General features: G+C 44.6%; 2 protein-coding genes across 2 annotated transcripts in view; one reads left to right on the plus strand and one right to left on the minus strand.

The window, feature by feature from the left end:
• Positions 1–466: 466 nt before the first annotated feature.
• GABRA5 (gamma-aminobutyric acid type A receptor subunit alpha5) overlaps positions 467–24,688 on the minus strand; it is a gene marked incomplete at both ends in the record, with an annotated part of 56,249 nt that continues 32,027 nt past the window's right edge. Inside the window, 4 exons of the mRNA XM_082011645.1 lie at positions 467–769; positions 1,718–1,929; positions 3,193–3,345; positions 9,041–9,184. Coding sequence (XP_081867771.1) covers positions 467–769; positions 1,718–1,929; positions 3,193–3,345; positions 9,041–9,184 — 812 coding nt within the window. The remainder of the gene's footprint in view (positions 770–1,717; positions 1,930–3,192; positions 3,346–9,040; positions 9,185–24,688) is intronic.
• The window catches only part of GABRB3 (gamma-aminobutyric acid type A receptor subunit beta3), a gene marked incomplete at both ends in the record, with an annotated part of 198,777 nt that continues 181,573 nt past the window's right edge, over positions 7,485–24,688 (plus strand). Inside the window, one exon of the mRNA XM_082011454.1 lies at positions 7,485–7,585. Coding sequence (XP_081867580.1) covers positions 7,485–7,585 — 101 coding nt within the window. The remainder of the gene's footprint in view (positions 7,586–24,688) is intronic.

Below are 24,688 nucleotides of genomic sequence, written 5' to 3' on the forward strand. Positions count from 1 at the left end.
GCCCTACACTTAGTAATTTGGCACGTTTACAACTGGCGTTACTCAGTAACCTATCAGATGACAACAGTGGAGCTCTTCTGTAAAATATAGGTTAAGCCTACATTTGTATGACTGTACATCTGAAGTATAAAAACCACGATATGTAGTACACTTCAACAGTTAAAAAATATAACTTATTTTATTTGTAAACTATCAATGCAAGATACTCAGCAGCAAAGAAGCCATGTTCAATGTCTTCTGATCTTTTATAAAGATCTGTTGCTGTAAGTAATATAATCGTCTCTGAAACATCTGAGGTTACATGTAGAAACAATCAAGGCAATATTATTTGTACATATTATTAAACATGCAAAAAACTTCCTGAAGAATATTGCCCAAATGTAGAAAGTCGTCTGGATCTCAAATTTTCCTTGGTAGCATCTGTTTTGTAAGTATGGCTCACATGTGGCTTTAAGAGTCCTTCAGTTTATTTTGGAGAATTGGCACCTTTAATAACAGGCTCCCTATTCAAATATGTGGCCCAGTAAACTAAGTTAAAAGTTCCAAACAGCACTGGAAAAATTATCCGGGACATTTTGTCAATCTTACTGATGCTGTTGTAAGTCTTTTTGCTTTCACCAGGCTTTTCTTCTGCAGACTTCACTGGAGCAGATGCAGTGTTTGAGATGACAGGTGGGGCTGAGTCCTTTGGCATGTTTGGTGCAGGGGTCATCTTCCCAGTGCTGTAAGTATTAGTTGATTTATTTCCTAGCATTTCACGCTCTTTTTTCTGCAGCGTAAAGAACAAAATGTTAGACCGCAAGAACAGAAAGTGGAAACATGTTCTCAAGATACTAACCCAAAAATCTAAGCACCGTAATCAATCATGCGAACAAATGCCTGTTGGCTATTCTGACTTTGACTCCCAAACAGCTGTTTCTGCCTCGATATTATAGCCCTTACTCAGGTTAAACTTTCCCTGATGCCAGAGAAAGCTAAGAGCGGCTGGCCGGACCCGGATCCCACCTGGCATGTGCATTAGCAGCTGCCTCTGTCAGGGCGATGTAGTCCTGCACCTGCAGAGGTTGCTGCCCCACAGGCAGCTGCCAAGACATGAACCTCACCCTCCTGCCTGCAGCAAGGAGTGTGGTGAAGGGCACATTGTCCCTGCCAGCTTGCCCTCTTTGTGTTGCTCTTTTGGGATGCTTGCGGGTACAAGCTCTCTCTAGGACATCATTTGCTAAAAGTCAGTCCTATTCCAAAATTTTCATTTCAGCACGAAACTCAAAAGTTCGTGTTTTCACAGAACCGCTCTTTTGTCTCTTTTTTTTTTAATTTGGGATACTGTGGTGGGACCCCGACTCATGGAGCTCAATGTGAGCTTTGTCATTTATTTGGGAGAGCGCATAAGGAGTGCACTGCAGAGATATGTTTCATAGTATATGTCTGCTATTATCAGAAGTTTGGTCACTGAAATCCCATGCCTTGTGTACTCAATGCCCTATATTCTTCTGAAAACAGTCCACTCCATACAGATGGTGGAAACTGGTAGTCTATCTCTGTCAAGAGAAGATGGCATATTTCCTTGCAAATACTCCTCTATAGGAAGATGAAAGTATGTCATGAGTTAATTAAATACCTTTTTCATGAAGAGGCTGAAAATTGTCCATTCAGTTATTTGAACTATGCTGAATAACTGCTTTTTATTCTAGGTATTTTTAAAATGTAAGGTAAGCACCTTGATTTTAGCAGCTTCCAGGGCTTTTTTGCCATCCCAGGCCCAACTCCTCTTGGTGAAATAGTTGACTGTTGCAAATTCAATCAATGCAGAAAATACAAAGGCATAGCAGACAGCTATAAACCAGTCCATTGCCGTAGCATAGGCCACTTTTGGCAAAGAGTTACGGGCACTGATACTTAAGGTGGTCATGGTGAGGACTGTTGTTACTCCTGTAAAGGAGGAAAAAAAAAAAAGAGGCAGAGATCAGCTTGATAGCCCTTACAAGATCCCTAACGAGTTATGAGCAGGCCCCAATTCAGCATGATACCTAAGAAGCCACATGAAGTCAGTCGGTGTTTGCATATTACGGTCCAAAAGAGTAAGATACTTTGTTCACCAGGAAAAAATACAAGCCTCTAACCTCAGGTGTTTACTTCTGTGGTGTTCTGGTTACCTCTAGTTATAGTATAAAATCAGTGAGCAACCAATTTAGCAGTAACTTGCATAATAAAGTAGGATTATGGATTTTATTTTCTCACATGGAGATTTTATGTACGAAATTGTTGGTTGTTATTGATTTCCTTGACTGTAGCTCTTCCTTTCCCATAGGCAGTAAATGACAGAGCTGCCACTGCTTTCAACCATGGAAGGATGCCCCCAATAGAACAAAATTCAACTCTCACTTTCTCACAACTCACAATTTTGCAAACCTGGAATGGGAACCACTGGTCAGCAAAGCAATGCTCGTACCTGTATTCTCCTCATACAGCTTGTTGAAATGATTTTTGATCAAAGCTGCTGACTGATTTCAGTACCTTTGTACAGACGAACGAGACTCTTTTAAGAACAGTGGAACAAAGTTTGGTATAATAAACTATTCCCGCTCCCCTTATTTTTCACCTTCACTTAAGACTGTGTTTATTTTCTGCAATCTTCTAAGGATAAGTTAAGTAATTTAAAAGACCCCAAAGGATTTTTCCATGGCAACTTCTGTAGTAAATATACATTTTCTAAATGCAAAATTGTATTAATTTGTTTGATTGTGATAGAGATAATTGTCACTAATTAACCTCTACATGGTTTTCCCAGATAAACATCTTAAAGCACAGATAAACAAAATGTCTTAAAGCAAAATCTGTTTCAAATGCTTAGACTAGAGTATACACTAAATATGATAATATATATGGGTTTTGTTTTAAGCCATCTAGTATTTCACCCAAGTGGAAAAAAACCCCACAGATAACACCAATCTGATTCTTCTGTCCTGAACCTCCATATAATGGATTCTTGAGCAATTTCTGTCTTAACTGCACCAAAAAAACCCAGACAGTGTTTTTAAATGGATTTGGAGTTTAAACTGGAAGAGAACACAGGAATGTCTAGAACACTTCAAGCAGAAATAAGCATTAGTGCACTGCAGTTTTGTTACAGTAAATCACTTCCACAAGCCAGATCATTCCTTCCCGTGTGCTGGGAGAAAGTGGGATACTCACCAAAAACAGTCCTAGCGGGGACAGATTCTCTGTTTAGCCAAAACGACACTTGCGATAAGATCACAGTCATAATGCAAGGAAGGTACGTCTGGATGACAAAATAACCAATTTTTCTTTTCAGATGAAAATGGGCTGTCATAATAGTATATTCACCTGGAAGGAGAAAGATGCACATATGGGTAAAACAAGGGAGGCTTACTGATCTGGGGACTTAAGCAGGCCAGCTCTGTCCCCCTCGTTTGGGGATACCGTTCAGCCATTCTTAATTGCATGGAAAATGCCTGGATTCCTTCGCTGTGGAAAACCAGGACTTGAGACAGAGGTGCTGCTAGATCCCACTAGTCTTCACATTCACTCCCCAAAAGCAGAAGGCAATGACTGACTGCTCCTACTGCACTGAAAAGCTGTGGTCCCTTTATGCACCTGGGATGTCTCGATGTTCACAGGCTTAAAAAATCCAGGTTGCTGGCACTGCCTCAGTCCTGCCTGTTTTTGACTCAGTCCTGCAAACTGTCTTATAAAAGTAACAATTAAGGCCATCTACTCTTAGAAACCTGATTTAGCAGCAGGACTTAACCTCATTAGGGCAACTGTTACTGCCAAGCCATCATTTTTCCAGGATGAAATTGGGTCCAGACATTCCCCCTGCACCACACTTGAGGGACTGCCTGTCCCAGTGTTGGTACTGCAAAAATTGCAGCTTTGCACGTGGATCCTGGGGAGATCTTGTTGATCTCAGTACCCAAAACCACCAAACTGCTCCTTCAGAAAAAAAAAAAAAAGCCTCCAGTTCATGCAGTTTTCCTACAATTTGGTACACCTTACCCCTCAGACAGATAATGTTTCTGGGTAGACGTTGTGCCATGTGTTGTTCACTTCTGCAATGAATATTGTACTGCCTGCATGGAGAATTCACTGAAAGCTGCTACAGCAGTCCTAAATTCTATGTATTTTTGATATGCCAAATTCACAGCATTGCCTTAATCCGGCTTTTGTCAGGTCCTCTGAATTTCAATAAAAGCCTAAAAAAATGCACTCCTAAAATCACCAGACCAGCTGCCACCTTCCCTAATGTTTCAGAAAAAATCAAAACTTAACTGTTTTTTTCAGACCGTTCCTGTAAAACCATATAGTTGTTACTGAAGGCTATTCATTGATGGTAACTGCTCCCTAAAGCCAAAATCGTGCTAGCTAAAAACAGGCTACTATTTGCCTAGGAAAAATAAGAGTAAAGACAAAATGTAAGAATAAAAAACAACCAACCCCTTCAAGCCCTAAAAGTTCTCTATTCACGTTGGTATCAAATTTATTTAAAAGCATGCATCATTCAGCTGGGTACTGATGAATCAGAGTAATGCCTGTTCTGAAAGATATATTGTCCTCCAAGAATAAAACAAATATAGCTATAATCTCTGTTGCAAGACTTGACCATTAGTCTCTATAGATCAGTCACAAAAGGAAAATATATAACAGACTGATTCTGCCTTGAGCGAATAGCCTGAGTTGAGCTGCAGCCAGCATTGCTAAGCAGTTAGATTTGGCAGATTATTTCTAAGTGACAATATGGCTAATTAGCAGAGAACAGGTCTACAGTGAAAGGGCTTTTGCAGGTATAGCTGCACTGATATGTTATGCTAGAGGGTTACTCTGGATGAAGTTTACAGACCTTGTTCGTGCTGAGGATCTCAGCCAGAAAGACTGGAATAGGACAGAAATACCTTACCTCGACAGCCTGCCTCAATCTTTATGACTTTCTTCTGGAGTCTGATTTTCTGGTGAAATGGTTCCCTGAAGAGGGATGTGGAGATGGACAAGGAATGCTGTGAAACTGGGGAGAAAATCCCTGTGAAGTGACATCTAATTCCCTTCCATTTAGTGTAATTTTGAACCAGGGATGCTGAACATGCTGTGGTCTCAGGAGGAACCCCACTTGCTCTTTATTTAGAAGCATTCACGTTGTGGATTACCCACAAAATATGCCAGGAGCAGCAGGGTCTATGCGCCTGTAATCTGTTTCTGAGTTGCTACTGCACTGGGATGTGTTTAAGCCACAGTTTCTCTGCTCACCACGGAGTGAAAATGTACATTACTGATTTTGACAGTATGCTTTTGGAGCTGAAATTAAAAAAAAAGTCTATACAGCTTCAGCAGAGCAACAGGACCCCTTTTTTTTACTTTCTAAAATGCAGAAAATTAATGCCTACATTTTGGTGGCCCTCCACAGTTGATTTTTACTATATAATTTTCTTTTACCTATCAAAGCTCTTGTTTCCACTGAAATAACAGTACCACCTTGATTTTGTACTTGCTCTTTTTCCAACCGATATCTTCTCTGACTTTCCATGCTGTCCCTTTCAAAAATGCCTACGCTAGGAATACTTCTGCCAGGACACATAGGGCTTAAGAAAACCCCACAGCTTGGTTTTTAATGCCCTGGGACCACTACTTAGAAGTAAAGCTTAAAGCTGCCTGAGTTGGCCTTTTGTTTTTATAGAACAAAATCCTGGCTCTGTTGGAGTGGCAAAGCTCCCTTTTACTTCTGGAAGGCCACTGTTTATCCTTAGACCATAAGCTTTCTTGAGCAAGAGCTAATTTTTGTTATAGGTTTATGTAGCACTTACTTAGAAGAGAATCCTGTTCCTGATGGGGTCTACTGCACAGAAAGATTTTAATAACAAATTTAGCACTAATGAAAAGTGCTAGAGCGGGAATGGCTGCATTTCTTCACAGAGCTATGCTACTGCGCTACTGCTGGTCTTAAGGGGTTTTTTATACTTTAAAAGCTGCTACAGTATTTTTTGACATCTAGATGATGGAGTTCTGGAGATCAGGCTTACAAATGTTGCAGGATCTTACATGCATTCTTCCATCGCCTTTATGCTGGGATTCAATAGAGTATTTTAATGAGGACAGACCAGCCCCTAGGCTTGTTTGTTTACCGGATATACCTGGACTCAGGTCTATCAACAACTATTCCAGCAAGATCCTGAATTTAGGTCTGTGGCACCGCAGTCCCTGACCACGCTGACACCCAGAATACATTGGTCCACGAGAGCCTGTGTCCTTTTTATAGCAATGTGTTGGAAAGATTCATCTCAAGGAAAAATCAGAATTATTTGGTGCAAAATGAAGGGCTGAATGCTTCTTTTATTATTTAGGCTTTGGGTATTTCACAGCTCAGGCTCCAGCTGGCAGAAAATAAAAGAGTGGGTTTTTGTTTTGTTTTGTGGCACTGCCGATCCTAAGTTAGCAATGAGAGATCCTGGGTATGGGTAACAGAACTGGGCAACCATTTGCATAAAACAGCAAGATCCACTTGGACCCAAATCCTGTATCTGATTGTTTTCAGCACTGACACCACCAGGACATAACAGATGTTGGGCCTGTTGGAAGCAGTGTGAGTAGTCAATTATCTTCTTTTTTGGGGGAATGACATTTGGGGATGTTAGCAAAAAAAAACCCCACCTTCAAACAAACAGGTAGGACATGGCAGAGCTATTTTCTGTGGCATAGTTAAAATGTTCCCAATTTCAAGATTAGTTGGTGAATTGGCAGTGCCAGGATATTTTTTCTGAGAAGAGGGCCAAACTTAGCACTTTGCTCCCAAGGTATTGGTGCAGGTCCAGCATTTCCATTAAAAAAAAAAAAAAGCCTGCTAAAAAGAGAGCATAAATGTCCTATGACATACCCAAATATTTTGCCTACACAACTGCAAGGGCTGTGTAGTTTGACTTGTGTGTCAAAAAACGCACAAAAGATCCAAGCACTTGGATTTGTGCAAGGGCTATTTGTTTGTTCTTCTTCATGTTCAGCAATTCAATAGAAGAAAGAAATGCCTTAGACGGCCGTTCATAAGTAACCCTGATTACTGGCCTCCTGCAAGCTTGATGAAGTCCAGAAAATCCATCGCTGACTGATGCTTTGCCTGTGCACAATCGGATTTTTGTATTTTGCTAATCCCTGGTTGCAATCTGTGCCCTGCTCTTTGTGATCCACCCTGCAATCACAATCCAGGCAGCCCAGATGTAACCCAGGACATTAATATAAAATCTTGACGTTGGTAAAAAAAGCATTTATTAGCCTAAATCTTAGGCTACAGGAGGGAGGTTGTTACAGGGCAGAAACTTTGGGATTTGTTGGAAGAGTTCCCTGTTTCCTTGGGCTGAGGAGTACAAGGAGCTTTCACAGGCAAAGCTGCAAACTGGAAGTGGCCCGGAGCTGACACGCTGGAGCACTCACTGCCTGGGCTGGGTGGTTTGCTTGCTCTGAGGAGCAGGACAAGCTTGTAGGCGATGCCCCATTACATCCTCTGGATCTTTTTCTTGGCAACGATGAAGGCAAGAGGGGAGCTGCCGTTCATCGCAGAAAACAACGCGGCTATGATGGTAAACTGGTAAGGAAAAAAGTATCTTTGCTCTTTAACGGGAGATAGCGTACTCGTCCTTTCTCTGCAGCAGCGGCTGCTCTAACTGCCTATATGCCTCTCCCGACTTCAGACAGCTGTGCTTTAGCAACAGCTTTGTGTCTCCTGAAATGGGCAAGAGGGGGGAGAGGCTCCATAGGACAGAGGCGGCGGCTGCGTTTCGTGGCTGACCCGTGCCGCCCGAGACAAGCTTTCCCTCACTTGGTCTCCTGTTTGGAGAGCAAGCGGCAAGCTCAGCTGCCCCCCTGCCTCCTTTATTTGCCATGTTTGTACAGCCTGAGCAGAGAGCTTTACGTGCCTTCATGTTTCGGTCCAGCTACTTTTGTGTGTGAGTGTACGTGTACCCGTTTTCACACCTCCTAAATTTCCCGCGCAGAGCAACAGGCTCCTAACTCCACCTGTACCGTGACCTCTGCAATCCTGCCTCTGGCTCAGAGCCCATCGCTCTTCACCAGGGACACCGCGCATCACCAGAACAGTCTGTCGTGCCTCGGGATTGCTCCACAGGCATTGCGGGAATTGCTCTGTGTTGCCGCGGGCCGCCCCTTTCCCCTCCCCAAGCCCTGCGCCGCCGCCGCCGGCGGAAACCCCCTTTCCCGTCATGGCGGACTGCTTTGTTTCCAGGCTGCGGAGCCCCGGTGCGGGAGGCCACTGGCGCCCTCCAGCCGAGTGCATTGCGTAACCTGGTTGAGCCCCCGTCCTGCTGAGCCCACGTGACCCCCGTCCCGGCCTTGACCCCCCCGGGAGTCCCCCCCGCCAATGCGCGCCCAGGGCAGCCCTTGCCCAGGAGCCCTAACAAGCCGGCAGGCACGGCTCGCGCGGGTGCCCGGCCTGGGATTAGAGGCTCTTTGCCTCCCTAATGCTGCCACATCTGCCGCCCGGGAGGAAACGGGAATCCTCGGGGTTTGCGCCTCCCCTCCGGCCATGCCGTCCCCTCGGACACGCGGTCCCCCCGGACCCACTGCAGAGCCAGGCCCCGGCCTTACCTGCCTCCTACACCTTCCGCCCGCCCAGTTTCATCGAGCAAATAATTTCAAAGCGACGACCGAAACGGATGAAATGCGCGGGCGGTGTGCGGCCTCTCGGGGTAGTTGCCCCCACAGGGAAACCAGCCGGCAGTAGGGCTGGCAGCCTCGGCCAGGGCGGTCACTGAGAAGCTGCGCGCAGCTCCTCCAGCGCTCCCGTTGAATAGCAGGAGCCTGGATGCAACTTCAGCGACGGCCCTGCGCTGTCCCAAAGAGCCAGCACAGAGCCCTCTGAGGGCTTCGATGCCTCTGCTGAGCGGCCAGGAACCCGCACGGGATCTCCCTGGCACCCCGCGTCCCACAGATGCTTCCCTGTTCTCCCTGCAAAATAGCTGGAGCCTGTGGACCTCCCCTCCTGCTTCAGCTCACAGCCACCACGGGATGGAAATACTCCCCTTACCTGTACTGGTGCTGATGTTTTCGGTTCCGACAGTTTGCCCCATCAGGTGGTACTGGTTAAGCCGTGAGCCATCTTCAGCCACTACCACAGACGTTGTGGTGCTATTAGTCCACACGTAGATCACTTCAGAGTTGGGATAAGCATCTGTCGACAAGGGGGAAAAAAAGATGGTGATGTGTAAAAAACACTGTATAATATTTTAGTGGATCCTTAAATGATAAATGGTGGGGAGAGAGAAGAATGGAGGAGTGAGAGTGAATGGAGAAAAACAAATAAAGATGATATAATCACATTCCCATATGCCCAGCTCAGAAAATATTAGGTTGAAGCCTTCTAATATAACAGATGTGTGGGATGGTTTGTCAAAGGCTGGAACAGTGGAGGTATAAATATAATCCATCACAACCACTCGATTTGGGAAAGAGCCTCCCAGACCCATACTCACCTATCCGGCAGCTGCCAAACCCCAACAAGCTGCGAAAGACATTTCGCTGATTTGCCCCCTCAAAAGGGACACAGACACCCCAAGTGCCTGAGCAACAGGGACCTTCCGTGTCTCGTCCTGTCTCCAGGATAAAATACTAAGTGAGGCCGTGTGCAAGTGCGGGGTCCGGTGTGTGCGCACTGCCTTCGGGACACGTACGCGTGGACGAGGGGTAGGTCTCTCCCGCAGGGGATGGCGGTAGGTGAAGGATGCTGGGATGTGAGTGCCCGTGATGCCAAGCTGAGACAGGTTTCGAGGGTGAGACTGCACGAAGGAGAGCAGGAGTGGGGGGGTTGTGCATACCAGAGCAAATAGGTGGTGGTGTGGGAACACCTGTACACACCCGGAGATGCAAATGTGATAAGATTTCTCTCACATTCATTTGGAAGTCCTAGAAAATAAAGGTAGTGGCAGTACTGCCAACTCATTCCTTCCTCTATAATGTTGCTGTTATTTTTAATGCCCGAACACCTGGAGTAATTACGTTATTATGAGGGAATCTCAGTTTTCTTTTAGAAAGACTGTCAGCATTGGTTTTATTTTTATCTCTGCAGATAAAGTCACAAAAAGTCCAGGAGCCAACTATACATGTAAATATATTTTATTTAATGCAAGTAGATCTCACACTTTTTAGGGCACCCTGATCATTGCAAGCTTCCAGGTAACATGACCGCAGGCATGTTACAGTAGGCTGGAGTCCATTGTACTAAAATCTCTGGAAAGCAGGCAAGGCTTACTTTCCAAATAGGAGGTGAAATGCAGAGAGAGTTGGAAGCAGTCTGAAGTCAAATACCAATATCTCACCTTCTGCACCCTGTAAATTTTAAGTTGGCGGTGTAAAATGTTTTCTTCCGGAAAAACTCATACTCTAGTTCAATGCAATCTGTGCAGGAGGCAACACATGGTGGCTTTCCAGATAAGGCCTTGAGAGTCAAGGGCAAGAGGTTAGCTTGAAGGATCATGTGCGCTGCCTCCAACAGACTGCAAGTTTTGTTTGCTAGAGCCTGTAAGCTGTCTTGGAAAGTTGCAACTCCATGGAGGACTTAAAAATTTTCACAGATGGAGGGTCAACATGAGCTTCTGAGGCACTGCAGTGGCAAGAAATATGGTAAGGCAGTCCCTGGATTCATCCAACCAGGAATGTCAAGCAGAAAATGGGAAGTGATCCCGCTTAAGGTTAAGAGCGTATGTGTGTAGCACAATGAGCAGCAGATCATTTGGATGCTGGAGCAGGTAGCAGGGAAGAAAGCAGCACCTTGGTTTTACTGTTGTCAATCTTCCTGTGGCATCTGTGGGAAGTGCTGCCAGAAGCAGGACACTAGGCTAGATACACCTTTGGTCAGACCGTTTATGGCCATTCGTATGTTGCTGTCCACGCCTCAGAAAAGATGTGGAAATAATGAGAACAGAGAGGGGGAGAGAGTTCAAAAGAGGGTTACAAGTATCTCCAGGGACTGGAAAACAAGTTATGATTTGAAGCTTAAGGAGCTCAACTTATTTAGCTCACTGACAAGAAGCTGAGACATGACTCAAGTGCTGACTATAGATACTTGCATACAGAAATCTAAAACCAGGGTAAATTTCTTGTACTACTGACAAAAGGAAAAGAAAAACGTGAAAGATGGTTTCAGGCAGATTCAGATGAAGAACACGACACAATTTTCTAACTGTCGGGGGGCAGGGAGGGAATTAAACAGTGGATAACCTTCTGAGAAAAAAATTGTGGACTACTGTCACTAGAAAGATAATGATGGGATGAGATCTTTTTTCTCACATACCTGCCAGTTGCTGCTGTATTCAGGACTGGAGCTGATCCAGGGATTGGAAGTTGAGGACCTACAAATCCTCCATCCCTTGTTAGCCATGCAGCCATGCAGGACTGCCCACACACATTCCATGTGCTTGAATTCGTAGCTGTGCAGTAAAATTACTGTAATTACATTTCATGATCCGCTTTGAAAGGCTAAGAAGGAATGTCTTCCCTCTTTCTAAATATTTGCATCACAAAAAGTGGTGGAATTTCACCTTCCCTTTAAGGCTGAGATACTTTCTCATCTCAGAGATGATTACAAGTTCACAACATGTTGTAAATAATTCCAAAGCCAGATCTGGAGAAGGCAAGTAGGAGGAGATGGGTCAATTTAAAAAGGTGCTGCAGAAAGCTCTCCTTTTTAAATGCTTATCTGGTATATGTTGTTCCTGTGCTGATATCCCCAGTGAATGCTGGATTTGTGTAGGCAGATTCAGGATTGTTAGAGAGTTTGATTTTTACCTATGTTACTTCCTATCAAAAAAAAAACCAACATTGGACTTCTTGCTGGCATGATCCAGATGTATCCCACCTCAGTAGTTCCCTGTTACTGCAAGGATCCCAGGCACTGAGATAATTGGGTTTGTCCTGTTTTTCGCCAATGACACACAATAATTCAGTCTGACTAGATGCTTCCCAGTGAGAGCACTGTAACCAAATTCCACTGAAATTGCAACCACACAGGAACACAGGCCTGTAAGGCTTAACAAGTGTTCAGATGCTTTAGTCCTCTGCTCTGCCTAGCCTTGGGGGTCCTAAAATAAACCAATGCCTCTGCTTTGAATTGCAGCCTTTACTGGGTACTTAAACACACACACCGGTACAGGGTTGGAGGCTCCTACTCTTGAGAAGCCCAGCACCTCCTCCTGTAAAAAAATATCTGGAATTCAGACAGAGGCCAGAAGGTGCCAAAACTCCACCCAGACCTCACAGGTATGCCCAAGCAATACTTCATGACGCTGCTTTCTTTCGAAACTGTGGCAGGGAAGGGAGGCTGCCCATCCCAGGCCAGCTGGTGAGAAGAGAGAGCACTCAAGCAGGCAAGTAGCAGAGCTTGAGGCCAGTCCCTGCCTGGGAGGAGGACTCCAGCCTGCAGGTCCTCTCTCACAGGAAAATATCTATTCCGAGGCTACAAGACAGAGAACTGCGCCGCTGCTTGGCCAGGAGTAGAGTATCTGCAGGAGAAGGGAGAATAGCACTGCTAGAAGAGGTTCTTGTGCAGAAGCAGGATGGTCATAGCCAGGGCTTTAAGACACAGTAGGGTGACAGAGGTGTCCTTGTGGAGCCCGGGGCCGATGCAGCCTGCAGTGATTTCCCTCCCTCCAAAGAAGTCTGTCACATTAGGAACAATATGAATTTACCCCAATCTAGAGATAATCTATTGTGCAGGATCACATATATGATATGATTGTCATCTATCTTCCATGCAAACATAAGAAAGCATGATCTGTATTTTAAAAAGCTGTAATACAAGATTTTTGGCTTAGTGCCTCCTTTCCTCACTATGGGCCAGGCTCTGAGTGCCTAAGCCTCCTTGGGAGAAAGAGAAGAATTGAGAAAATGTCAAAACATGAATGTGAATGGAGAAAGATACAGCCACCCCCTCAGTCCATATGCACCCTTGAGAGAAACTTACAGCTCTGACAGGAAAAGGCCACCCATGCACCTTGGTGTGGCAGTTGAACCATCTCTTTTCTGGTTCTCTAGATGAACTTCCAGGCAGATAAACCTGTGTACTTGTAGCAGGTAGTTGTCTTCCTACCTCAACCCCCTGCCATGTCTTTCCAGAAACATCAAACTCCAATTATCCTAAACTTGACTACCAAAAGCTCCAGCTCTGCTGCTGCTAACCCATGCAGTATAATTAGGGACAGTCATATTGAGAGCTGAAAGTGTGGGAGTAGTCTAGAATAATGTTATTTTGCTATCGGGATAGAGCAGGTGCTAATGGAGAGATGGTATTATTCACTGTCATATCATACTTTAAGCAATTGGGCTGCTTCTGTTTTTATGAACCCAAAGAATTCATTTGGTATTCTTTACAATCATTTTGCTGGCTTCCCAAAGGGGGAAGACTCATTAAATTATTTTTTCTCTTCTAAGCTCACTCTTTCAAAAAGGAAAAAAAAAAGGTAGCAGTTGAGATGAACAGCTAAAATTACAGAGAGGTATGATGTTATTAAAAGTGAGAAGATGACAACAAACATTTATTTCTAGCGGACATTTGATAAACGGCTGCAGGCTTATCATCTACCAGAATGATGAAATAACTAATTTCTTCTCCTATCTGTTTATTGATGAGCAGATCCATTTTTCCACATTCTAATGTCCAACACACACCGCACAATATAAAAATGATGAAGATGTCTCTTGCTCTTCTTCCACCCTCTTCCCGCTCTTGTACGGCCGGCAAGGAAAGTATGACATGGTCTTTCTTACAACAGTGAAGAGAGGTCAGGGGAGTGACCTCCTAAGGTCAAAGGGAGGAAAAACATTAAGAGAAAGTCCAACAAAGCAGAGCAGCCAGTTGGTAAGACCTGGAGGATCCCTGACACTCGCCTTGGCACTGAGGGGTGCCCTGTTTTCCCTGTTTCCTCTGTTCCCATTTGCAAATGAAACAGTATGAGCAGTGCAGCATCCTCCTGCACATTCAACAAGCAGCCCACAAGCAGGGAGCCTTCTTCTGGCACTGCCCCCACCACAGGGCAGTGGTGGCACCTGTGGCTATTGACAGACACTCTCCCTTCTTGCCTTTCTTTCTCCTCCATATTGGAATAAACTCCAGCGGGGGGAAGTGTTTCTTGGCTCCTTAAGTCAAATAAACCCACATGTGGATGGCTCAGTCCAAACTTTGAGTCCATGGGACCCAGATGTATTTCTAGGACTGATTTTTTGAAGCTGTAACCCATGAAAAAAAAAAAAATCAACACTACTGTCTGCCAATAAGTTTTCATATCTACAAGACAGGACATAAAATAATTTAGGAAAAAAAGAACTCCTCTCCAGAACACCCCCAAACCCTCTGACAGACTTCACAGGAGGCCATAAAAGCAATGCCTGTATAATTAAGTGAAGGCAGCCTGTGAAATGTGGGATCCGTGTGTATGGGTGCACACCCTGCATGCTTGAGTTGCATTCCACAATGAAACAAACAGTTTATCCACAAATGATGGCTGGAACTTCTCTTTCAGAATGACACTAGTCAGAGGATGAATTAACTTAAAGAGATACTGTAGAAAGATGACTTTTGGCTTGTTTTCTATTTCATTCATTGCAATTGTGCAGTTACATTCTTAGCCGTTATCATCATGATATTTAGTACATGCCACAGGATCATCAGACTGCCTAATTTTAGGAGTATTGGTAATCCCCATCAAAGCCTGTTGATTGCAAAAGATGTGCATAGATTGTCAGTTTTTTAGAAGCTCTAATTACAATCTGAATACACATACAAACATATATCTTTCTATCTTATCTATCCATTAATATATTTGATTCAGAGCCTGTTAGACAACTCGGTAGAGAGCCAGATTACAACCTTTCAAAGACTTCTGCACAGTGCGGCTACTAAGCCATCATGTACCAGCTTGAATTCTAAGAGTCAGGCTGGGTTTCTTCTGGTTTGTGCATGAACACTTTTTAATCCATTATAAATCATCTGTCAACAAGTTGTGCCTGTGCAACTGAGGCCAGATTTGAGCTCTGTAATTGGAATTTCCCATTACATTGAGTTGATAAGAGTGAATCGATGTACAAATGAGATCACGCTATAGGAAGGACTAGTGGCAAAGACGTCTAGTAAAAATGTCATTTTAAATATAAACATAACAAGTCAGAGTACTAAATATGCATGGACTGGGTCTAGGGGAAATAGTTTTTTATAACAGTAAGTTATTAAATTAAAATAGCAATTTAAATACTAAGAGAAATGTATTCATATATTCAATGATTAAGAGCCTAAAATGAAGACTTTGCCATAGTGTGGTGAATTCTGCTGTTCTTGGGAGAATTCGAGGGTCATGGAAATTACTTTAGGGACCTGAAAGCATTAGAATTAAGACTGATCATTTAAACTGTCATGAGCTTACAGCACATGGATAAACAGCATGCATGATTTTAAATATGTGCCACGGACAAGAAGTATAACGTGTATAAATACACAGGATTACAAATCTGCATCACAGAGAATCACAGAATGGTTGGGGCACCTCTAGAGATCAGCCAGCCCCACCCCCGGCTCAAGCAGGGACACCGAAAGCAGGTTTTCCAGGACCATGTCCAGTCAGGTTTTGAGTATCTCCATGGACGAAGACTTCACAACCTCTCTGCCCAACCTGTTCCAGTTCCAGTTCGGTCACCCTCACAGTAAAAACACATTTTCTTGTGTCCAGCTGGCATTTCATGGTTTTTAATTTGTGCCCACTGCCTCTTGTCACAGAATCACAGAATCACAGAATGGTAGGGGTTGGAAGGGACCTCTGAAGATCATCTGGTCCAACCCCCCTGCCAAAGCAGGGTCACCTAGGGCAGGTTGCACAGGAAAGCATCCAGTCGGGTTTTGAAGGTCTCCAGTGAAGGAGACTCCACAACCTCTCTGGGCAGCCTGTCCCAGTGCTCCGTCACTCTCCCAGTAAAGAAGTTTTTCCTCATGGTGAGGTGGAACTTCCTGTGCTGCAGTTTGTGCCCATTGCCCCTCGTCCTGTCACTGGGCCCTACTGAAAAGAGACTGGCTCCATCCTCCTGACAGCCACCCTTCAGAGATTTATAGATGTTGATAAGGTCCCCTCTCAGCCTTCTCTTCTCCAGACTAAACAGCCCCATGTCTCTCAGCCTTTCCTCATATGAGAGATGTTCCAGTCCCTTAATCACCCTCATAGCCCTCCGTTGGACTCTCTCCAAAAGTTCCCTGTCAGTGGGCACCACTGAGCAGAGCCTGGCTCCCTCTTCTTCATTCCCTCCCATCAGGTGTTTGTACAGACAGATTAGGTCCCCCTGAGCTTTCTCTTCTCCAGGCTGAACAGTCCCAGCTCTGTCAGCTCTCCTCATAGGAGAGATGCTCCAGTCCTTAATGATCCTTGTGGCCCTGTGCCAGGCTCACTCCACAAAGTCTGTATTTTTCTTGCACTGAGGAGCTCAGAATGGGACACAGTGCTCCAGGTGTGAGTGGAAATTAAACACTCAGAATGAAATGTTTTTGAAATGGCACAGTATCATCTAGATGGGACAACGGAGGACATCCAAGGGGGGAATTATTCAGGGACTTGAAATAATTCTTGTATGAAAGCTGATGAAAGAAGACAAATAAGACACCATTGGCTGTGAAATGGGCAGTAGGAAGTTCAGTCTTACTGAAATTATCATTTCTGTACTTCCTGAAGTTGAGAGAAAAAATATAACCTGATACAATAGGCAGTATTTTGTATGTTTTCCTGATACACAGTTTTATTTGATCTTGTTCTCACATTCCACAGGGAATAGAATAGGATGTTCTGAAAAATGTGCCAGATGGGTCTCGAGAGACTTCATTACTAAGAAACACTAATATACTATACTGATCATTACTAAAAAAATAAAGCCCTAAGTTAGGTCAAAAATAACTCTGTTTCAGAATGTGTTATAAGTCACCTCAGGAAAAGGTGGGAATAGGAATGTGATAGAAGTGTCTGTGGCTTGGAAATGAAATGGAAGCACAGACTGTACCCACAAGGTGGTGAGACATACAGAACTGAAGATGCCTGTGAAATTCATTTTGAGATAGATAGATCATTTTCTAAAAGCCATTTTCTTCGGCGTTTCAAAGCAAGCGACAGGTGGAAGGTCCTGCTTAATTTTAGAACTTCCAGTTCATGGGGGGAAACTCTAGACATGACCCAACTTAGAACTCAAAAATATAAAGCAAAGATAAAAAAAAAAAACACTCTTATGATTTTGCCTGAAATAACTTTGTGATTTTGGAGATGATTAGCATAGGCAAGGCTGCTGACAGCTTTAATACGATAAATTGACTATTTGCAAGCTGGTACACTAAATCACAGCGATACCAATGATGAATGTAACATGGATACTAATGAAGAGTTGTCCTGATAATTCACTTAGACACGGTACCTTCACAGGATGCTATTACACCGTTTAAGAAGAGCCCTGAGCTAGGAGCTGTGCAGCGTAATACAGAATGTCTCCCAAGGATGACTGTGGAGACAGCACAGCGATTTGAGTGACGCCCCTTAAAGAGCTGTGCGTATTTGCCACCACGCAGGCGGTATCACCGGTGACAGCGTCAGCTCTTTCCTGCCCCATCCTGCTCGCCCAAGTGGTCACGGGGGAGTAATCAGAGCGGTCCACGTATTCCCCAAGCACTGGGATTGCCATGACTAGGACCGACTCCTTGCTGTGAAATCTGACAATATAGGCACCTGGATTAAAAACCAGGCACAGCACACCGAATTGAGCTGTGTGTCCTGGGATAGTGGGTCCTCAGGCGCCACTCAGAAAAAGAGGAAGAAAAACAGAAAAAAATAAAGTTTTTGCATTGGGCAGCCTGGAGCACCTCAAACAGCAACAGACATGCAGGTGTCAACAACGGAACTGTGCCACCCATGGTTGTGGGATGCCTGCCACTGGCTGACTAAACGGAATTTGCTGTGGGGCTGTTACACATCCAGGTGCTCCAAGGTACCAGGTCATCTTCCCGAAGTCCCTGCTCTCATCTGAGAGCTAACGTTAAGCAGCAGGTGATGCCTGCCTTCTTTAGCCTCTTCCCATTTCTTCTTCTCATTGCAGTTAGTATTTATAATACAGCTTCTTGCTTTATTTTCAGATTTAGTGGTAGCTGTTTCAATGTAGGACTAATCTGAAAATTTCTTTTACACCACATTTAATGGTGGCTACACAATTGCTTTTCATACAGAACAGGTCAAAATCTGGTATTCCAGCCTCTGATGCTTTCTTTTTTCTCCTGATACAGCCAGTATAAATATCCGCTGCAAGAGGACTAGAGTGACAGAGCAGTAGGATGTGCTGGGATGACATTTAAAAATTTGAAATATCCTTGGACCTTCCTGACCCTATGTTGGTTTTTGTAGGCCAGGCATATGGTAATTCCAAATCAGTCGGCCAGTTTGAGCACTGTACTAACATTTAATGAACTTTGAATTTGCAATCACAATATTAGGCAGCTATATTAACTGCTTCATTAGAAACAACAGCATGGTCAGGAGGAAAATTTTAGAGATTTAATTTACTTTTTGCAAGGCAAACAAAAGTATCCTCCAAAGTGTGACCAACACCGTTACTCACTTTTGCATAGCATCTTACTCTCTAAGCCATCTTGATTGCAGTGGTCCACTCATTTTGCAAGCTGCTGCTTAATATCAGCAAAGCTAATGCGATCAGCTCTCCAAGAGTACCACTGGAGTTTCTTTTGAGAAATGCAGAGTGAATTTCAGAAAATACTCCGTTTGATCTTGTTGTGAAGGGTGCCTTCACTGAGGTGGTATTTTCGGCCACATCTAACATCACAGGATGAAACCGCGACCTCATCGTAATCAATAGATGTTCTTCCCACCCAGTTGAGTGGCACCAGGAACTCACCCATCATAGCTAGCTGAGGATTCAAGGCATCCTCACTTATAAATCAGTTAAACGACAGACCTGAAACCAGCCAAGAGTGATTGGGACTACTTGCAGAACTAAATATATACCTTTGTTTCTAAAACTGGTCCCTCAGTGAAGCCATTTACAACTCTCAGAAGTACTGTTACATTTATAGCACTGTACGAATGTGTAATCGATAGGTATGTAGAGATAGCAGGCTGAAATATTATTATTCAAACACTTTAGTACTGCTCTGAGATTGCAATCGCTTATTCCCTAAACCAGAGGTGCAGTCATCTAAAGCCCAGAAGCTGGATTATAAACTCCTGCCATGTGTCGCAATGCAGCCCCGTATTGAAAGAGAAGGGGACAGAACCTCCTGAGGCCATCGGTTCAAACTGCCCAGCCTCAGTGACGGGTACAAGGAGCCTCTCGGAGCCGAGCTCTCGCTTACCAGAGGCACTGCCATTTCGCCTGCTACCTGCCCCAGCACTCAGGCGCATGCCCCCTATGGGAACCGGCCCCTTCCAGTCACAGAGACCCAGGCCTAAAGGTGCGCAGGGTCTCCTCATCCCCGAGATGTAAAACATCCCCTTATCTACAGCCATCAGCTGACCTATTTTAGTCATCTGCTTTAGGAGGAGATTAACCTGAGCCTGAAAATATCTACTTCTTTCCCCTGACTATAAAAGGGTGAGAATGATCAGCTCAGCTGTATATATTTACTCTGCAATAATACAAATTTAGGAGGGAGGAATCCTGGCTTTGCTGGCGGATTTATTGCTGGGATGCTTTCAGCGGAACGGTTAGCTGCTAGCACAGGCTGGCTGTGAGGAGACTCTCAGTGGATACGATGTGGGAACCGGGGATAAAACAGAGGTTCCTTTCAGGCTGTTCTTCTTCCCACTCCTCCTTCCCTCATGTTTCTTCACGGAAGACAACTCGAAACAACTGTTTCCTTTGAAGCAGCTTGCGGAGCCGGGACGGCAGCAGCCCTAGATCACAGCTCGGGCAAGCTTGGCTGGCTCTGTAGTGGGGAGGCTAACGCGGCATCCGGCAGTGCAGAGGGAGGACTCCCTGTCCCACCAGAGACTGAAGTGTCATGAAGGAGCTGCCAGACCAGAAACTGAAATCCAAGTTTCAGCAGTGTCTTGCAGCCTTTCCCCCCCGCAAAAAAAAAAAAAAACCCTAGGCAAGTCATTTTGTCATTAATCTACTGCAGTAGAACTGTGAGTCTCTAATTGAACCTAGGGACCCATAACGACAGAAGCAATAAAAGCAGGTAATGAACCACTCCGTCTTTGCTGAGAAGAGACTGTAATTGCTCTTTGCCTTCTTTATCCCCACCTGCAAAATACAGGCAGTAGAGACCTACCAACCTCACACCAGCATCATGAGAAGGATTTCAGAACCATTTATGAAATGCTTACAAGCCATGGAAACAGCCACCTTAGAAAACAACAGCCCTTAAAAACCTGTCTTGGAAAGCAGTGGAGCAGTATTTACCCATTTTTCTCATTTACAAATAATAACCCATTTACAAATAACATTCCATTTACCAGTAGCATAAACCCATGGCCCATGGCTGGCAACCGTAAGCCCTCACTGTGTCTTTTGAGGCATTACAGGTCCCCTCCTCCCCGCCCCCCAGCAATATCTTGGCAGGTTCGCACCCAAGGGTCATTTGAAAGCTTAAGCACATTAAGCACAGAGCCTCTGCATGTTGTTTTCTACTGCTGACAACTCAAACTGAATCACTGTTTTCCTGTAATGAAGCAGTTGTGCAGCTTTTAAATTTAGGCTGAAAGCTCCAGAGTGGGAAACACATGCTGATGTTTGTACCACCAGCAAAGCACCTGGATCTCCGTGCTTCTCCCCCACAGTCCTGTCTAGACCTCTTTCAGGTGAGATAAAATACAACACCACTGAGTATCTCCACACCAACTCCTTCCCTTGCCCACACTTTTCTTTCCTTGAGCTCGAAAACACCACCGATCAAGCTTTTCTCCTCCGAAAAGCCCGGTGCAGGCGGGCCACCTCCCGAGGAGGAGGCTGCTGCCCGGGCAGGCAGCTCGCAGCCTTTCGGCCGCGGCCGCTCAAGGGGCTCTCTGCAGCTGCTGCAAAGGCCGCGGCCGGCGCCCCGGGAAGCGCTCCTTACCGACACAAAAAAGGGTGTCATTACAGGCGATCCTGCCTGCGCGGCGGCTGCTCCGGGCTGGTAGGGAGCCAAGCCCTCGGCCACCGCACGGCAGCAGAGTTGGCATCCTGGGGTTAGCAATGGGGAAGACAACAGCTTTTTCAGATCACCTGGCAAACGCCCCGTGCAAGCAGTTGCTCTTTCTGTCGTCCCTTTTTCGCTCTGTTATGAACCTGAGGGGGGAAAAACTCACCGGCTTCTGAACAAGGGGTGACCAGAAGTAGGAACTGAGTGACCCAGAGCTGGGCAGTGTTTCACGGGAAAGCAATCGCACACCCAGAGGACTGGATGGCAGCAAACGCTGCATTTTTTAACATCTTTTTAAAATTATCTCAGTGCAGTTACCATGTATATGTGACAGAGTCTTTGAAAAGTTAATTAACGACAGCAACTGCAAATGCTTGAAGAGGATACTAGCATAGTTTCTCCAGCCGTTTCTGGAAATACCTGAATGTGTGCCATTGCAATAGGTGAAGAAAAACTGACTGATCTGATAATTTTAGGGAGCTTTTAGAAAGGGTCCTTTTCCCTTTTGTCACACTAAAATGTATCACTTCTCTGGGAAAGCTACCAGACGAGTGAGAAGTTGGGGTCACATCCATTTGCACGTTCTGACGCAGACTGGGGTCCCATAGCACTAGCCGCTGCAGAAACCTGCACCACGCAGAACCCTGCCTTTTAATTTCTAAGTAGACTCCTGTTAAGAAAGCTTCTTAGATCTCTGAAATGCTTGAATATTACAGTGTTTTCTTTCACGCGCCGTGCTTGCTGAATCTCCTGCCCTTTGGGAGCTCCAGGCTGCATTGCTCCACCCTGGCTGGGGGACGCAATGCAAGGCTGAAGCTGCTGACGGCACTGGCTGCTCAAAATGCTGGGCTAAAGAGGTGTCCAATATTGCTGTACATGCACATCTGAAGTGAGTACAGGCTATGCTGCACCACCTGTTAGAAGGCTCAAGTATCTGTTGGTATAACCACTCCGCTCGATGCAGGAGGAACAGCACAGCTCACGCAAGATGCTTGCAGAGTTGGTGAAGTTGTCTCTGTACTGAAGAGCTCTACTGACTGTCTTACTAGGGTCCTTTGAAAAAGGGGACTTCCAGCAGAAATAGCTAAAATAGCACTGAGGGGAGATACAAAAGCGCACCATCAACGTATGTAACACCTAACTAATCTACAGCAGTGACTGTTTCTTCTGAAGAAAGTACAACAGAAACATGTATTTCTGAGCCAGCGATGTAGAGAAAAAAGGACTTCTAAGTTACTCTGACCAGGGTACAACACTGTTACCTAAAGCTGAGCTAGTATTGCAGAAAAATAGGAACTTCTAAAACATGATTCATCTCACCCTTAGGCAGGTATCAAAAATGGTTCTAATGAAACGCACTATAGCAGTACTTATTTCCTTTCAGTGGCCTTAAAGGGAGACTAGAGAACTGCGAAATATTTGTCTATCTAAAACTGTCACAGAGCCATCCTGTCCATTTTCCAAGGCTTTGCTGTCGACGCAAGGTTTTTGATATGGGCCCCAAACCCATATTGTGTGCTCATTATGCAGCAGAGCATTTCCATGTCCCAGAACAAGTAAGAGCAGCAGCAAATTTGGGGGAGCCTAGTGGAGCCTTGCCGCTCTAGTGAATCCCTACAATATTTTTAGATGTTTCAGTCAGGAGTCTGTGTATTAAGAACTTTGGAGCTAAAAGATTGAATTTTTTAAACAACATAGCCCGATGACTACTCATATGTCCATGATTTCAAGGAAACTAGAGGCAAATAATAGAAATACCAATTAGGTGGTCTCCACTGCCTCCACTCATTCTAAGGGTTGTACAGAAAATTAGTTCAGGCTAGATGCCTATGCTTTACTAGCTATACTTAAGTAAAATTACAATCCTGGTCCAAGTTAGTTGTCTAGACTGCCTGTCTGACGCTGCCACAAGCATCTCTTTCAGCAGATCTGGAGACCTAGACAGAAAACTCTGAACAGAAAATTAGGGGAGAAGAATTCCAACCAAAGTGGTGGTTGGTAACTGGTGGTAACACGTGGCAGGAGGAGGAGAGAGCAGGGAAATATATCAAACATTTTAGAAATGTTGAATTTTAGTATTAACCTAGCTTCAACTTATTTTAGTCATTCAGTGTCCTTTGCAATGGAGGTGTCTACGTAAGCTGTGATAAACCTTAGGAAAGCGTAAGAGAAGGAAAAAAACCTGTCTTGGAAAGCAGTGGAGCAGTATTTACTCATTTTTTTCCATTTACAAATAATAACCCATTTACCAGTGACATAAACCCATGACCCATGGCTGGCAACTGTAGGCCCTCACTGTGCCTTTTGGGGCATTACAGGCCTCTCCCTCCCCAGCAATATCTTGGCAGGTTTGCACCCAAGGGTCATTTGAAAGCTTAAGCACATTAAGCACAGAGCCTCTGCATGTTGTTTTCTACTGCTGACAACTCAAATTGAATCACTGTTTTCCTGTAATCAAGCAGTTGCGAAGCCTTTAAATTTAGGAAGCTGTGATAAACCTTAGCAAAATGTAAGAGAAGGCATTACAGGAGCGAGCTGCACACCCCCCTTGACTTCAAGAAAAACTTCTATACACTGCATAAAGGCCACACCTATCATTTCTGTATTAACTGGCTCTTATCTTAAATTGCAAAATCACAAATTAGTCTTGAACTTGGCCACTCAGCATTTCACAGGGAACCTCCCTGACTCTCTCCACGTGCTTTTTCATGAAGAAGTCACTAACAATTTCCAGCAAAGTCAACAAGCCATGCTGCCCATCTCCACTCTGAGGAACACTCTCTGGAGCCTCTTCTGGCCAGCTGATAGAGATGAGTAACAGAGAAGATCTGCCTCTACATGTGAGACTGCAGTTCCAGCTCTCCCTGGCAGCAACCCAGGAAAACCTACCAAAGAGCCATTTTCCCTTTCCAAAGTCTCCTAAAATTAACATTTGTCTTTATTTACTATTCATTTAGTTATATTATTATACATGACAGGCTGAATATATTCTTTATCACAGTTTGCTAAACCAGATTAGAGCGTCGTTAGAAGGATTCTGTTTTGAAGTTCTCCCTCTACACCTGCAGTTCTCCTGCAGCTTCACAGGTGCTAATGGGGGGAAGCACAAAATCAAGAAACCCCCTGTAGGTGCCTTCACCTCAGTGCTATCTCAGCTAATTGTCAGCATTACAGGGAAACATCACCATCAGGGGAATTTTCTTAAAATACTTTTTTTGGAGTAATTTTGCAGCGGCTGCAGGTGCATGGATAGTTTGTGAACAGAGTGCCTTAATGTTAAGTGTTGCAATAAGATCCTGGGATATTGGTGAAGTTACTGTCTCCTCATTACTCTGACTTCACCAGCCACCTTAGAGGAAAATACTTTGAGCATGCCTCCTGCTACAGAAAGAGCCTGTGCACTTTCCTTTATCAAAGACCACAGCAGACACTGTGACTCAGTTTGAGCTGTTGAAAAGGAGGATGTACATAAATCGTGTTAGCTACTTTCTTCAGACGCTACGAATTGTACTTAGTGCTGTTTTCTCACCAACAGTC

Source organism: Phaethon aethereus, assembly GCF_964289735.1.
Source record: "Phaethon aethereus genome assembly, chromosome: 1".
Classification (NCBI taxonomy): domain Eukaryota; kingdom Metazoa; phylum Chordata; class Aves; order Phaethontiformes; family Phaethontidae; genus Phaethon; species Phaethon aethereus.